General features: G+C 40.0%; 1 protein-coding gene across 11 annotated transcripts in view; it reads left to right on the top strand.

Moving 5' to 3' along the window:
• Nucleotides 1-17,452, top strand: part of LOC121935689 (acetyl-coenzyme A synthetase 2-like, mitochondrial) — a 39,085-nt gene that overhangs the window by 11,339 nt on the left and 10,294 nt on the right. For 4 of the 11 annotated variants that reach the window (XM_042477489.1, XM_042477534.1, XM_042477474.1 and 1 more), the window contains 10 exons: nucleotides 478-653; nucleotides 1,629-1,781; nucleotides 5,694-5,841; nucleotides 7,701-7,838; nucleotides 8,310-8,402; nucleotides 10,917-11,029; nucleotides 11,833-11,959; nucleotides 13,468-13,595; nucleotides 14,780-14,861; nucleotides 15,956-16,077. In XM_042477489.1, the coding sequence (XP_042333423.1) occupies nucleotides 478-653; nucleotides 1,629-1,781; nucleotides 5,694-5,841; nucleotides 7,701-7,838; nucleotides 8,310-8,402; nucleotides 10,917-11,029; nucleotides 11,833-11,959; nucleotides 13,468-13,595; nucleotides 14,780-14,861; nucleotides 15,956-16,077 (1,280 nt within the window). The other 7 variants (XR_006104841.1, XR_006104842.1, XM_042477506.1 and 4 more) reach the window with 7 other exon arrangements.

Here is a 17,452-nt window from a genome sequence, read left to right on the forward strand (position 1 = left end):
AGCACAAATGTTAGTGAGCTTAAGGACATTTTCTAATAGTCCTGAACCCATTTTAGAATCCCAGTAATAGGGGATATGTGGCCCTCCAGATGTTGTAAGGGTGTTACTCCTGTCAGTCTTCTCTATTGGTCATGCTGGCTAAGATTAATGGAAATTGCAATTCAGTAACAACATCTAGGAGGTCACATACTTTCCACTCATCCTAATCAGTGGGAAAAAATACTACATTTGTGAAGGAATCCCTACTATCACTGAGGAGAGATTTTCTCAAGTAGGAAATCATGTGTGCCTCCAGACTGCAGCTTCCTTGCCATAGGCCATGTGGGCTCATCGGAGTTGTCCAACAATATAATTTCCATCTTGAAATACGGAAAATAAATTTATTCACAGTGTAATATTAAACAAAGGGCATTAGTTGGTTTGAGAGTAAAAAGTGTGATCTATTGCATTTCATTTATTTTCTTTCATCTTCTCCAGCCAACTCTGAAACTGTGATCACAGTAAACCAAGGCGTGCGAGGAGGGAAAGTGGTAGAATTGAAGCAGACAGTTGACCAGGCTATAAAAATGTGTCCAATGGTGAAGCGAGTTTTCATTTGGAAGAGAACAGATGCCAAAGTTCCTATGTCAGCACTTGATATTCCACTAGAAGAGGTGAGAATTTTGTCCACATTGCAGGAAAAGAGGCCCAGTAAACTACTTGCATCGAGACATACAGGCAAGACACTGTGTTATGGGTTAAATGCTATGGTTACAACTTTAATGCAAATACAACAATTACCAAACAGCTACATTCATATCAAAATTCTTCCTCAAGTAGACTATGTGTAGGCAAAATAAAGTTGATGGACACAGGCCTCAGTGGATTCCAGACCAGCAAATGCTCAAGCAGGGCATCAAGCTGCAGAAATCTGGTGAATATCTGGCAAAGCCAACCCATAGGACGTATCCAAATAGTTGGAAAGAGATTAGGTCATTTGCATTTGCCAAGACTGCAGATTTCCCTCCTTTCTGTATGTCTAACCACCTCTGGGCTTCCCTCTCCAAAATTTAACCATTGATGCCCCCTCTTCCCCAGTAAAGTGTGGTTTGAATGCATAGACAGCAGTCTTCTTCAGTCTACAGGAGTTCTGTTTGGAGAAGATGCCTCCACCCAATTTTTGGGGAGTCCTCCACCACTCTCTCACACTCCATTAGGCTCATCCCATTAGACAACATCCTCTAATCCATAGAGTCAGTCTTTAGGTTTTGTTCAACATAAACCTTCAAATTTAAATCATTCACTTCCCCAAAAAGGTGTCATTCCCTCCCCCCCGCAAAGGGACAAAATAATTTAATTTTGACAAACCACAATTGAAGAGAAAAATATGATAGAAAGTGAGTGTTGGAGCCAAAGTAATGTGATGCTAAGTTCAGAGCTTAGAAAAGTTACTTTCTGGATTCACAGAATTCCCCAGCCAGAATAACCACTGGATTTTAGGAAACTTTTTAAAAGTAACTTTTCCAAGCTCTGGAAAAATGTCCTTTGCAGTAATATCAGTAATATGAAGTAGATTTCTTCAGGATCACAGTGTGTGGGGAGGCAAGGTTTACCTCGCTTACTACATGATTTTGTGTTTCCTGTGACAGGAGATGATGAAAGAGGATGCAACCTGTGAACCTGTTGCCTTGGAGAGTGAAGATTTCCTGTTCCTTCTCTATACATCAGGGAGTACTGGAAAGCCTAAAGGACTGGTCCATTCACAGGCAGGCTATTTGCTATATGCTGCTGTCACACACAAGGTAAAGATGGCACAAATATACACAGCAATAACTCTGTAGAAGGCAATGAAAATTCTCCTAACCTGCCATCTGAGATTCCTCCTCCTCCTCTTGGCTGGGGGATTCTGGATGTTATAATTAAAACAAGTAACCTTTTCAAATTGTGTGGAAAACTGTGTGAAAAAGTAGCACTGAGCAGCCTCAGTTAAAACTAGTATCTTGCTATAATACAGTACAGATGCTTAGGAAAATGTTTTTTTGTCTCGTAGACCTTACCGGAAAACAAATTACCGGGGGGGGGGGGGGATCAAAAGATTATGAGCAGTCTCTATTTACAGTATTCAGAAGCAAGTCCAACTTTGTTCAAAGGAGTCATACTAGCTGGGGATGATAGGAGTTGTATTCAAACATTCATTGGGAACCATGTCTTGTAGCACTGCTAGTTGAAATTAGAGTGCAGTTGGGAAGCCATCGAGGAAGCCACACGAGATAAAATGGTGGATAGGTATGGATGCTAATGCTTAGGATAAATGGCAAAGATCAGTTTAAGTAAATGATTTAGTAAATCCATCGGGCGGAAAAACAAGGGCCAAAATTCTTCTAGCAAGCCCCATTAAGCCAATTGTTGAATGGTGAGCCAACATATAGGTAAACCCAGTTGATCCAATAGGCTTACTTTAGTCATGATTAAAAATTGTATTTAGGCCATGGTTTGACCCACTAGTTACATGCCTGGGATGGGTAGACCTGGAAGAAAGAAATCGAGAAAGTGAAGACACTCTGATAATATCAGTTTGTACTTAAAATCAAAGTAGGAAAAAAAATGCCCTTTCATATGACCCCATCTTTCTGTCTCTGTCACCATTGTCCTCTGTAGTCATGTAATCCTCAGCACAGGTGTGGCTGAATTCAGCTTCCAACATAAAGAAAACCTTTACCTGACAGTTCTTATTATATACTGTAATGTACAATATTTTCATTACCAGTGGAGTTGCAGAAGGCAGACCATAGAGAACAGTCTACAATAAGGGAATATAACACCCTTTCAAGAATGCAAGGGAACTATAAAGATGACAGAAATACAGAACATAATGCCAAACATTGCTTGAAGCTTGAAGTCCAGATCACCACCATGCTTGATGCTTGGAGAACATGCATGCGTTTGTCCCCTGTAGATTTATGGCAACCCCATGAATTTCATAGACTTTTTTAGCCAAGGAATACTCAGAGGTGGTTTTGCCAGTTCCTTCAGAAATATAGCCTACAGCAACTGGTACTCATTGGTTTCCCATCCAAGTACTAAGCAGTGCTGACTCTGCTTAGCTTCCAAGATCAGATGGATCTGGTGCATTTTTAGGATATTTGGGGAAGGGAGTATTTAATACTTTCTCCATGGGCAATTCTTGCAATCAAAATTGGCCCCTTCCAGTTGCTTTTCCACAGATCTTTCCCCCCTTCTTTCTGTTTTCTGCCTTGTAGGTGAAAAAAGGAGCTCAAGTGGGAAAGACAATTTAGATCACGAAGATGGTTCTCTGGGTTAAGGCTAAGCATTCCATTCTGTAATATAGCTGCTACAATTTTGCTGAAAACAAATGCTTGAAGAGTAACCACAAACCTTCCACTGCCAGGTATATTCCCAGCTTTAGTTACAGCTGCCACTGAATCCTTGGTCTTTCCTCTCCGTTGGAAACAGCATGTTCATACTGAGACTTTTGTTCCCAAATAACCAAGAGACAGGAAATTTTCCATTGCAAATACATACTGACCTTTCACCCACACTCCCTCTAAACATTTTCTCAGAAATGGAATCCTTATCTGTGATCAAAAGGATGACGTTGCTACAAATAATGAACTCAAAGTGGCAGATAGTGGCGTTGGGAGAGAGTGCACATAGAGTATTCCTCCTACTCCATAACAGTTGCAGAAGCAACAGCCAAGAACTAAGAAAGTACATTAGAGAATGTTATGCTGTAAAAGCTGGCAAGAAATAAAATAATAAGGGATGAGTAAAAGAAAAAGCTGTGTTTTGCCAACCAGATAATCTAAGCAGCCCATTTGTTGTGGCCGTTTGTTCTAGAGCAACAGATAGAAAACCAATGATGTAGATACAGGAGAGGGGAATGAGGGCACTGCCACCCCAATAAGAATTCTGCCTGCCACCCCATGACATTTTCCATCTGTTTCCAAATTTCTAGCAATGCAGAATGTGAAGCCTTGAAAATAGTCATACCCATGCCACCCACCCTGGGGTGGGTGGCGTGGGCGAGTAATGGAATTGTGTATAGGAAAAATTTCTTTGGATATGTGAATAATAATTTTAAATTGTTTGAATAAAATTAATAAAAAAGAAAAGAAAATAGTCATACCTAGAATGCTTAAATTTGCTGTGTTCACATTCCTTTAGTAACACTGGAGTTTATCAGACAAGGGAAATTGGAAGTATAATCCAATGGCAATCTGAATGCAATGATAGGGTTTAACGTTACTGCGTGATAACCCACTACACGCAAATTCGGGCAATGGAAAGTCAGTCCGAGTGCAATCATGGGCTTTCACATTATTGTGTGATAGACTACCACAGGCAAATTCGGGCAATGGCATGCTATTTTTGGGCAATGGGAAGCCAGTTCGAACGCAATTCACATTCATGTAAATTCGCTGAACTACCGAATTCACGTGAATGTGCTTAATTTCTTTTCATTCGAAATTAAGAGAAATTCCTCATGTGTGATAAAGTCCATTGTCTGCCTGTTTTCTTTGGCTGCCTAGTCTGTATTTTTAAATCAAAAGCTGATACATGCTATTCTCATGGTCGAAATTGGAAGTATTGAAGGAAAACTGCACTTGGGGTGCAGAATTCTTACTTGGGGACAATGCTCACCTTTTGCTGTCCCTGTAGCTACGGAACTGAGTATGAGAAAAATAATGTCTCTGTTCTGCACAGGAGCATTTGTTCAGTGGAGGAAGCCAAAGTCTGTCCTCTGCATCTGGAAAGCTTTTGTGTGAATGCTAAGTGCAGTTACAGGCAGTGTGTGCATGGGATGGGAGTGCTTGGTCCAACACTCTCAATGCAACAAGAGAGTCCCACATCTGAACAGAACAAGCATATCAGAATGCCCTGTCCTGATTTCTACTACTGACTGAAATTTGTCCAGGAGAACAAACTGTGTACACCATAAGTTAATTATCCAATGCATTACAACATTTGTTTTTTCATTTTTCCTGCTGCTGTTGTTTCCCCCAAAAGGCTGCTTTTTTTTTTTTTTTTAAAAAGAGGAATATGTCTCTTTACATCTCAATAGAAGAGATATATGTGTCAAAAGGTCTCACCCATAATTGTCATTTTCCCTAATTGATTGTCTATTTTATATTCTGCCTTTCTCCCACTGCAGAATATATTTTACTGTTGCCATTAAAAGAGAAATCCTTTCCACCTTGCTGTGTTGCATCCTGGAAAATATCCAATGAAAATATCCATTCATGGCACCACTTGAGATAAAAGCAGTGGGCAGAATGTGTTGTCTTTCCCTTCATTAACTAAAGATGCTGGCTACATTTTACAAATATATGGTGAAGTACAGTGATGATTTTAGTCGAGTATATCCTAGCTACAGATGTAAATATAGGAAGAAAATCAGGCAGTATGAAGTAGCTTTCCTTTAAACTAAGGCCCTCCAGGTGTTTTGGACTACAGCTCTCATCACCCAGTAGCATAACAATTGGCCAGGCTGAGTGGGGAAGGTGGTTGCTGTAATCTAATAGCTCTGGTTGGTACTAGATTATAGAAGGGCGGTGTAAATGTTAAGCAAGTTTTCCAGTAACAGTAACACAATGATATCTCAAAAAGAGAGAGCTTCTACCCAAGAGTTGTTCTGTAAGTTTACTGGATGGAGAGGAAGTTAGTTACATCTGTGTTTATTCATTTCTCTGCAGTATGTGTTTGACTACCATGATGGAGATGTTTTTGGCTGTGTCGCAGACATTGGTTGGATCACAGGACACAGTTATGTGGTATATGGACCTTTGTGCAATGGAGGAACTACAGTCCTTTTCGAGAGCACTCCACTCTATCCTAATCCAGGTAAAATATAGATATAGGCTGGCATGCTGTTAGATATTTCTGTCTCTGTAAAGTAATTTATGATCATGTAAAGGTGAATTGCAAAGTTGTGCAATCCTTGGACAAACAGGGGTCAAAGTTACATTGATTAGAAGCAGGAATTCCCAACCTAGGTTACCGGGGAGTGCAAGATGGAATTTCAGGGGCTGCAACAAAGAGTGGCTTGTGTCCTTGAGTGACGAATTATGAGTTATTACTCAGTTGTTTCTGAATAAATTAGAATCTAATTGCTTGATTTAGATTTGTAATTTATGCATTGTGTTAAAAGCTTCATTCTTAAAGTTGAGTTTGTTTACCCACAGTATTGTATGTGGTTCAAAAATTAGAAATTAGACTTCATCTTCAAATCTGATATTATTTCTTTAGGGTGTGTGAAGATTAATCAAACATTTCCTAGTGGTGTGTGGCATAGAAAAGACTGGGAACCATTGGGCTAGAGTATTCTGGTTGAAGCAAATTTGATTGATGTTATTTGCAAAATGCTCTGTGAATTCTGTACAGTGAGCTGTTGAATGGTCTGCATTCTCTTCTCACTGGCCAGAATGTAATAAACCTCTGACCACTCAAAATATCAATTGGAGACCTTCTTGCAGCCACAATGGTGGCAGCAAATATTTTCTTTGCTGTTTTCATTGCCATGGAATAGGTCCTCAAATGGCTCCTCTTCATCCTGGAGAGAAGTGACTGGATACTATGCCCTATGAGGATCAGTTTAGGGAGCTGGGTATGTTTGGCTTGGAGAAGAGAAGATTAAGGTTAAGGGTAACATGATAGACATGTTTAAATATTTGAAGAAATGTCATATTGAGGATGGAGAAGGCTTGTTTTCTCCTGCTCCAGAACTAGGACATGGAGCAATGGATTCAAGCTACAAGAAGAGAGATTCCACCTAAACATGAGGAAGAACTTCCTGACAGTCAGAGCTGTTTGACAGTGGAATATGCTTCCTCAGAGAGTGGTGGAGCCGCCTTCTTTGGAAGTGTTTAAAAGGCTAGATGGCCATCTGTTGGCAGTGCTTTGATTTTGTATTCCTGCATGGCAGGGGGGTGGACTGGATAGTCCTTGTGGTCTCTTCCAACTCTATGATTCTATGACTAGTTGGGTGCCACAGTTTTCTGTCCTGGGCCCAGTGCTATTCAATATCTTTATCAATGACCTAGATGATGGATTAGAGGGCAAGCTTATCATATTTGCAGATGACACCAAATTAAGAGGACAGGATCAGAATTCAAAATGATCTTAATAGATTGGAGAGCTGGGCCAGAACTAATAAAATGAATCTCAGCAGGGAGAAATGCAAGGTATTACACTTATGCAGAAAAAAATTAAATGCACAGCTATAAGTTAGGGGACATCATAAAATGACAGTCATTTTTAAAAGATATTTAACAATTGAAATAATGAATTTTAAAATGTTCAAAATGTTGATAGGTTTTGAGGTGATAAATTAATTATTTCCAACTTCTATCAATGAGTCATAACAGATTGATGTCATAACAGATTGATCTGGAAGTAGCCTAAGGCCAAGAACCTGTTTGATGGTGTAACTACATCAGAGGATGTGGAGATGGTGTAACAGCCGAGGGAAAAAGGCTGCAGGCACTGTGGTGAGAGGAGGAATGGGAACAAAAGCTTTTCTCCTAATGGTGATTGCTTTTGCTGCTGCTGCTTTTACCTTACAGTGTCATGGGACTTTGACCAGAGTAAGTCACCAATAGGATTCCAGGCTTGAACTGAAGCTACTTGATAAAGGATGCTGAAAGTGTAAAAACGGACATGACTAATTGTAGACTTGGGGTGATTTTTTTTTCTTATTTCAGGACGTTACTGGGAAACTGTGGAGAGATTAAAGATAAATCAGTTCTATGGAGCCCCTACAGCTATTCGCCTACTGCTTAGTTATGGGGATAACTGGGTAAAGAAATATGACAGATCCTCCCTCAAAATCCTTGGATCAGGTGGGTATTGAACCTACCAGCTAGATCATCATCGTTGTATTCATAGACAAGTGGGGACAAAAATTTCTCAGGAGATTGGACGATGGCATATAAATTCATGGAGTATGGGGATATCTGTGGCTGGTAGTCATGATGAAGATATACTCCTTCCAGTGCCAGAGGCAGTATATATCTATATATCAGTTGCTGGGGGTACAGATGGGAGGATGTTGTTGCCCTCTTCCTGCTGGTGGGTTTCCCATAGGGAATCGGTTCACCACTGTGAGCTGAATGACTCTTCTTGGGTATAGAAATAAAACATCAGTAAGATCCAGATATATATATGTACCACAGCTTACATAAAATATATAGAGGATTAAAAAAAAACCAACCAAGCAGAGGTTTGATATATTCTTGTGAGTCAGTTGAGGTTTAAGGCTTTAGACATTATTTCTTTCTTACAGGCTGCTTGCTTTTTCTCCCCCCTTGCAGTGGGAGAACCTATCAACACAGAAGCATGGGAGTGGTTCTTCAGTGTGGTTGGAAATGGACGGTGCCCGGTAGTTGATACATGGTGGCAAACTGGTATGGTCACTATGATTTCATGGTATTCAGGGAAACTATTCATTTAGGGGTTAATGTACATACAAGATGGATCTTATTCATGGTACATTAAATACCAAGAGAGAAGCAGTCTGTACTGTAACAAGAAGCTTTAATGCAGAAATGTGGAAATCCTGCAGAACATGGTGTCTAAAAAAGAGATGTTAATGTTGAGGATGGGAGAAGGAATAACAGAATCTAGCCCTGCCCTCAACTTGTTCATTGGAATGTCTGAATAGACCCCTTAAGTGTTACTGTTTAGTTTATCAAGAAGCATTTGTTTTGTTTAGTGTGTGAAAGGGATGAGGATTGTCTTGCTCTCCTTCATGTATTGAACCATAATCCCATGCCCTTCACCTGACATACCTAGTTTATATCCACACAGGACCACTGCAAGTTTGATTCTAACCTCCATAGCTCCATCCTACAGACTCTTGGGATGTCTAGCTTGGAGGGCTATTTAGAATTCTCTAGGCATTCCCCTGAACAGTACCATTAGAACTAACTAAAATCTGTCAACAAATATGGAAAACAAAACAATAGCCCACAGGTTGGAAACAATATACATTCCAGTCCCAAAGGCAGGGGATACCAGGGATTGCAATAACCATAAGGCCACTGCATTAATCTCACATGCAAGCAAAGTGATGCTCAAAAAAGGCTTTAATCATATATGGAATGGAAAATGCCAGAAGTCCAAGCTGGGTTCAGAAGAGGAAGAGGCACAAGGGATTATATTGCAAATATATATTGGACAATGGAGCACACCAAAGAATTTCAGAAGAAAATCAGCCTGTGTTTTATAGATTATGGCAAATTCTTTGAATGTGTAGATGATGAAAAACTATGGGTTGCTCTTAAAGAAACTGATGTACCACAACATTTGATTATCCTAATGTGTAACCTGTACTCAGGACAAGAGGTTACTGTTAAGACAGAATATGGCGAAACAGAATGGTTTCTAATTCACAAGATGATCAGCCTGTGGGGCTGCATTTTATAAACATAGCTGTTTAACTTGTACACTGAACATATCATACTCTGAGAAAGAAGGTGTGAAAACTGGTGGAAAGAACATTAACAATTTAAGATATGTGAATGACACCATATTTGTTGTGTGCCTTCAAGTAATTTCTAACTTATGGTGACCCTAAGGTGAGCCTATCAAGGGGCTTTCCTGGCAAGATTTTTCAGAGAGAATTTTGTCTTTAAGCCCACACACACAGGCCAAAATAAAGATGCTTCGGGTCACTTTGGAGGTATGCTATTTAAATGACACATGTGTCCTAAGAGGCCAGAAGCCATGCCAAAGCCACACTACATTCCTAAGGATTGGAGTGCAGCTTTGGTGCAGCTTCTGGCTTCTTAAGATGCATGTGCCATCTGAACAGCATACCTCCAAAGTGACCCGAAGCAGCTTTATTTTGGCCTGTCTGTTCAGGCCCTTTGTCTTCCTCTGAGGCTGAGAGAGTGTGACTTGCCAAAGGTCACCCAGTAGGCTTCCATGGCTGAATAGGGATTCAAGCCCTGGTCTTTAGAGTCTTGGTCCAACATCCAAAGCACTATACCACACTGGCTCTCCAACACCATATTACTAGCGGAAAATAGCAAAAGATAGGAATGACTACTAAAAAAGTCAAGGAAGAAGATGCAGAGGTAAGTTTACAGCTGAACATTAAGAAAACAAAAATAATGACCACAGACGATTTACAGAACTTTAAAGGAGATAACAAAGATTTTAGGATAGTGAAAGGTTTCCTATATCTTGGCTCAGTCATTAATCAAAATAGAGACTACAATCAAGAAATCAGAAGAAGATTGACTTGGAAGGGCCACTGAAGGAGCTAGACAAGATCCTCAAGTGTAAACAGATTTGACTGAATACCAAAGTCAGAATTGTCCATGCCATTGTATTTCCCATTTCTCATTGTAATTTGGACATATCATGAGAAGACATGATTCACTAGAAAATACAATACAGAGTGAAGGGCAGTAGGAAAAGAGGAAGACACAATTAAATATGGCTAGACTCAGTCAAGGAAGTCACAATCCTGAGTTTGAAAGAGTTTGAACAGGACTGTTAATGGGGAGACTTGGAGGTTTCTCATTTGTAGGGTTGCCATGAGTTGAAGTCAACTTGATGGGAGTTAAGAACAACAACATGGAATAGAAATGTCAGGATTTCATTGGTGGAACTATGGCAGTTAAATTGATACCAGTGTTATAATTGCTTAGTGTGGATACACTCCTAGCTAGTATAGCCAAGGCTGATGAATAAAGGAGTTCTGATTCCACAAAATGTGGAGGGCCAGATGTTCCCCATCCTAGTCTATAAACATCATAAACCATACCAACATCATAAATAACCTGAGAAGTGTATTTTTATTTGCCATACAAACTGTTAGAGGTCACATATGGGACTGTAAAATACTTTCTTGTAAATAAACTCTCATTATCCTGATTTCAAGGAGATCACAATTTTTGTGTGTTGTTTAGAAACTGGAGGCATCTGTATTGCTCCTCGTCCTTCAAACTCTGGAGATGAGATCCTTCCAGCCATGGCCATGAGACCTTTCTTTGGCATCAGACCTTCTCTTCTGGATGATAAAGTGGAGTTTTGTTTTTCTATCTTCTGCCTGTTAAATTGCAAATTTTTAAATTCATTTTTCAATTCACATAGACGTGGAGATCAATAATATCATTAAAATTGTTGCTTATTCTCTCTTGCTTCCCCTTATGCCTGGAATGTCTAAGTATAAATATTTGTTGGTGAAACAGATTTTGCAGGTTTTTGGAACATTACAAAAAGTGTTAGATGAAAACTTTGTTGGTCAGATATAAAAATGAGAAATGGATACACATCTGCAACAGCTCTTTTTTCTCCAAAACACCTTAAATTCTCTGAAAAACTTATTGTCTGTCTCCAGCCCAACAGGCAAATGGTGCAAGAGACTTGTGTCAAAAAGTGATAAAATATTGTTAGACAAGCACATTTATAATATATATATTATGAATGCTTTATATATGGTTATATAATCAAATGTTTGTATAAAGGAATGCAAACTAAGAGGCATATAAGCAAAAACTAAGATTACAGCTCCTCCTCCTGTTTCAAGATTTAAAAATAAAAACAGGGATGATCAGAATTCATACAAGAGTTCTTGGACTGCACCAAAGTGGTGTGGTTGCGATAGGGAATAAGCTCTAGAGATGAAGGTCTTCCCTCTGTAATGTTGGTTCAATTGTTTTAGTTTTTAAAATGATTAAGTATATGAATTTGTGGGATGAACATGATATATATGTTTAGTCCTTAGTCCTATGAATACTCACGAGGAGTATGTTTTAGAGCGTAAATTTGCACAGGATTGAGCTGTAAGTTATCTTCTTTAATTCCATACTATTTTTCCTTCAGGGAAATGTCTTAGCACAGAATGACGTCTCTGGAACTCTCTGCATATCTCAGGCATGGCCAGGAATGGCAAGGACTATTTACAATGACCACCAGAGGTTTCTGGAGACTTACCTGATGCCTTACCCAGGTGCAGATTTGTGGGAAGATGACAGCAGTGCATAACAATTATTGTTATGGAATTAGAAAACAGAACTCTTTCCTCTGTGTTTATGAATGTAGGGGCTTGCAGGACCAGAGAAAAAGTTGGGATGCATTTTCTTACAAATGGAACAAAAGTAGATGTGGTGCCATTAACATAATTATTGTTATTATTTTTATTTAAAAAATAGCAGGTATATGGCGACCAAGATGGGCCAATCTGGATGTGGTGTGGAAGATCAAACCTTAGTCCTGATTCCAGTCCTCTTACATTATCTCTTGGTGCAGGAAGGAAAGTTGTAATTGATACAAATGGAAGGTTTCCTTTGCAGCTTTGCAAATAAGTGTCAAAGGGGGCAGGATTTGGATTAGGACTGCAGTGGTGCAGGGAGAGAGGTTTTAAAAGGATTGAAACTCCCCTAAAATGTCTCACTCTTAAGTAGATCACATGCCTGGTTTTTAATTTTTTTTAAAATACAGTTAGTAATTGTATGAATGTTGTTACATCTAGTTTATTCTAATCCTTAGGCCAACCAAAGCTCTCTTGGCACCCAAGTCAGAAGGTCAATTCTCCAGACTTAGCATGGGGGTCACCCACTCTGGTGCACTCTGGTAGGAGTGCACACCCGTAGATGTGGAATGTGGAAACAGGAGATAGCTCATGTACCTTTAAGGATTGTAAAGAACTAGTAATTTCAGCAGGTCTTGCTTGTCACCTGCTGAAATTTCTTCTTCCACACAATCATTAACAGTATAGGTGCTGTCCCCATTTTCCAATCTGGCAAGCCTAGGCACCAGCACTGATGGTGGTGGTGCTCCTAAAATTTGATAATGATAAGGTGGTGACACCCAGTACTTCAGAGCACATTGCCTGCTGCTGCTCAAGGTTTACCTACTATTTGGCAGTGTGAAGTTGTCAGCTCAGGTAGCAGGTCATGAAAAGGCAAGAAATTGGTAGTTATTAATTTAGGTGTTTCTACTATCAGGTAGTAGCAAAGGTGTTTATGGACCACCAAATCCTTTTGAGAAAAAGGCATATTTTGTAAAAATTTACAGTTTTAAAGTAAATGAACAGAGAAGAAAAAATGAAGATTTGTCTACACTGCTAGATCTGTTCTGGGAAGTAGCATCATGCCTATACAATCTCTTCAAGGGTATTTCTATAACATTCTAGCTTTCAATCTCTAGGACTTCTTTCCTTCTTGGAGAAGCTGCCATGTGTAATTTGAAGTAGTGAAGTTGAAGCACAGGTTTACCAGTTCATCTGATGTTTGTGAGAACTAATTGGATCTTGGGTCTTTCACTATCATTTAATGAAAAACAAGAGGAGACGAGACACTAAGTAGGCCCCTTTGGTTGCATTTTGGAGAAGAAAGATGAATTCTGGAGGCCAAGCTGGTTTTGGTTATATTTCACATCTCATTGAAGAAATTCTAGTGTTCCCCAGAACAAAACTGCTACCTTCAAAACTCATTGAACCTTTATCTTGCTTCTCAGGATATTTCTTCACTGGGGATGGAGCATATCGAACAAGTAAAGGATATTACCAATTGACAGGCCGACTTGACGATGTCATCAATGTGAGTGGGCACAGGCTGGGCACTGCTGAGATAGAAGATGTTGTGGTAAGAGAACATGGTATACCAATGTAGAATTTACCAGGTGTCCCAATAGCCATTGCAAAATCCTAGCAGAAGCCTAAGAATATGGCCAAATATTATGACCTAACAATTAGCACTAGCTAGAATGGTGGCACACAAGTTGTATTATTCAGGCTTAAATCCAGTTGTTAGTCTCAAATAAAGTAAATTCATTGTATCAGTGGAATTTACCTGTGTTCTTACCATTCAGTAATTGATTTAATAGTCTTACTCTAGTTGGGGTTAACCAACAGGATTCCATCCACTTCAGATAGCATGTTAAATATATTTGGTCAAATGTTTTATTTGTCAGTCATTATTTGAAGTCCCAAGTACAGCATAGAATCAGGGAGCACCCCCAAACAACAGACATGATCTTTTTAGGGGAACTTAGCCCTTTAATGAACAAGCTTAACCCCAAGCTTAAAACTATTGCATGTTTTAATCAATGTGGTTTAATTGATCGTGTTAATTGTTGATTTGTTGTTGTTCCCTGCCTCAATCCATTAGGAGAGGGGAGGAGGGTAAGTATGATGATGATGATGATGATGATCATCATCATCATCATCATCATCATCATCATCATCATCATCATCATCATCATCATCATCATCATCATCATCCATCTCGTCTGAATTTAACTTATTTAGCTTCTTGTAGGCCATTATCAAACCCATGCAATTTCTTCCTTGGTATTAGGTTAAAAAGAACAACACAGTTATGTGTCATTAGCATAGTGATGGCACCTCAAGTGATTTCATAGTGGTATTGAACATGAGAGACAGGATAGGACCCTGTGGGATGCCAAACATTGTGAAGTCCAACAGTAGTGTCTCAGCACCACCTACTGGTCATGACCTGGCAAAAAAGACCAGAAACACTGCAAAATGAAACCCTCAAGGCCTGAGCCTGTCCTGTCCTCTTCTAGCTTCTCATCTTTCTGACCCATATGGAAATCATGTACTTTTTTTGTACAGTACAAACTATAAGGGAGGTATTATATTCTTACTAGGTTGCTGGTGGTGAGCATGGCTACTGCCAAAACACTTTTAGAAGGTTCTGAGTGGTGCACAGCACAGGCCAACCAATTTATGTATGAGTCACAGAGACTATGAAGAAGACACTTCAGATTCCTGTCGGCTTGCCAGGATCCTTGAAGTCAGTAATAGGCCTGTTTTGTGTTCCAGAATAAGCATGAAGCAGTGGCAGAGTCAGCTGTGATTGGATATCCTCACAAGATCAAAGGAGAAGGTGAGTGACCCAGTTTGGCTGCTACTGCTGCCACCCTTCTAATGATCTATGCCTCCACTGGGAAATACAATATACAGCTGGATTATCTAATGAAAACGTTTTCTTACATAGAGCATGCATACTGTTTGCTTGGAAAGGGTCTCACTTGAGTAAGTGCCTAGTTCAATCTAGGCAAACCTCATGGAACTTCAGAAGCCAGCTGCTGGGCAGATACCAGGCAAGTAAGATTGTAGAGAGGAAGCATGGTATCATACTGGCCAACTCCTGCTTGCAATAGCATTATAAAAAAAAAATACAAAAGACTTCCAAATTCGTTTTGCTTAATGAAATAAACATTTATGCACTACAAAGAAATTTCTTTTGACATAAGGTGACTCACTTCCAAATAAGAGCATGCATACATAGGCTTGCACCTGAAGCCTCCTCGGCACCAAGCTAAGGCATTGGGGTACTGTCAGAAACCTTAGATCATGTGGCAGAAACCCAAGCTGCAGTTTCTTCCCTCACAAGTGGGGTGTCTGCATGAGCTGTGTCAATGTCACTGGGTAGGTTTCTAACATTACTTGCAGTATATCAGTAGGAGTTCCCCCTGCACCACAAAAAGCAGAACTCAGAGGTAGCATGTTACAAGCAACATCACTACCTGCAGTGAATGCACAATGAAGTACATTTCAAAAGCGAAGGAAGGAATGCAAACAGTGTTACCCTCTGGAGGATGCATGCATAACAAATATTTTCTTGTTACTTTTTCCAGTTACTTTTTGAGGGTGATTTTAGAGGGACCTTGAGCTGACTATTCCCCCATTTTATGCTATTCTCTGTTCAGTCATAAGAGTACTTCAATAAAATAACAAAACAACTCTGTTTGGGGAGAAAATTATGTTCATAGCAACAAATAATTTTCATAGGTGACATAGCTAATTACTTTTAAAAATCTGTACAATGTAACATCTTAGGGTGTTCCCCCACTCCCAATTTTATTGAAGTTACATGATAGGAGGTTGAGGCCCAGAGTGTTAGCAACAGGACTTCTTTTGACATGTATTTCTGCATTTGCTGACAGTGCATCTTGCTTTGGGCATCTTTTCCCACAGGTGCCTATGCATTTGTCGTATTAAAGGAGGGTGCTGGCCTCTCCCAAGAAAGCCTGGCTTCTGAACTTCGGGGGCTTGTCTCAAAAGTGATTGCAAAATATGCAGCACCAGAATATATTCAGGTAACAACATATAATCTGATATCTTCTACTGTACATTTTCATCACTTTGTTCTGTAAAACACTGAATCCTTGCAGTGTGGCTGAGGTCAGAACACAAGGTGGAATAGCTATGGGAATGTTATATCTATTAAGAAATGACTCAAAGCTTTCAGTTTCTTTCATTCTGGCAATTTACTGAGAACAATGGTACAGTATTAATATACTCCCCATTAACAAAAAAGTCCATGGTCATAAAAATATTGAAACCAGATGAAACACTTCTTGAAAACAATATAATTAAAGTACAAATGTAAAATCAGTAGCCTTAAGACAGTAAGTATTTGATAGTTTTAAGAACGACAGCTACCATCTGGATGAGCAATTACACATTCTGTTAGGCTGATGCATTCAAAACTGCTTAGTATTCATGTTTACAATCATACCATTATCACAAATGCCCCTTACCTACCTTAATAGCCAGCAGCTGCACTGAGCGAAGTTGCCCTATTCTGCTGATTATTGGCAGTCCACTACAATGAAGTTTTGGGTGAGTGAGGCTGCAAGGAGCAGAAACAGGATCCTTGTTGCAATTCTTTGTCACCCAGATTGCTGGTGGGAGAGGGCTGAAAACATAATTCCTCTGCATCTTGATCACCAGCAGAACAGACCTCCTTTGCTGTTAAGGTAGGTATGCAGGTGGGTTAGGCCAAGATAGGATATTTGGGCGCGGTCCAGACAGGCGCGATAGGACACCCTGATCACGTGCGAGGAATGGCGCTTCTAGATGTCCCTTGCCCCTCACACGTGACAAGGGCGTCAAAATGGCGGTGCCCTGTACAGATGGGCGCTGCCATAATTACGTGATGGACGCCTAGCATTCTCATGTTGTGGCGCCATTATGATGCCGTGAAACGCGCCGCAAGAAGAACCCGCTTTTGGTGGGTTCTTTTTGGTCCCTGGGGAAGTCCCACGGTCTGGAGGCTGTGGCTTCCCCGCGGACAAAAGCTAGGTGTTGGGAGACTGTCCTTTTTGGATGGTCTGTCCCATGCCATAGTTTCGCATTTGCAACTATGGTAGTGATGTAGGATCTTGGCTGACTTTACTAAGCATCAGTTAACTTGAAATACAATACTTGATTTAAAGAAGAATCTCTACCTCATTCTTCTAATTTTAATCAGCACTCAGGGAAGTTTCCTACAGTTATAAAGGTAATACAGTACTGTATTATAATGAAAACTTTTGGGGGGATGTCCAATCATTCCTCTTTTGAATCTCTTTCCCACCTCCTGTCCTGATGCCCTCAGACTACAGTTCTCACCAGCCCCAGTTAACATAACTGTGAGGGATCACAGCAGTTGAAATCCAGAACTCTGGAAGGCACCAAGTTGGGGAAGAC

This window comes from Sceloporus undulatus, chromosome 1 (genome assembly GCF_019175285.1).
Source record: "Sceloporus undulatus isolate JIND9_A2432 ecotype Alabama chromosome 1, SceUnd_v1.1, whole genome shotgun sequence".
Classification (NCBI taxonomy): domain Eukaryota; kingdom Metazoa; phylum Chordata; class Lepidosauria; order Squamata; family Phrynosomatidae; genus Sceloporus; species Sceloporus undulatus.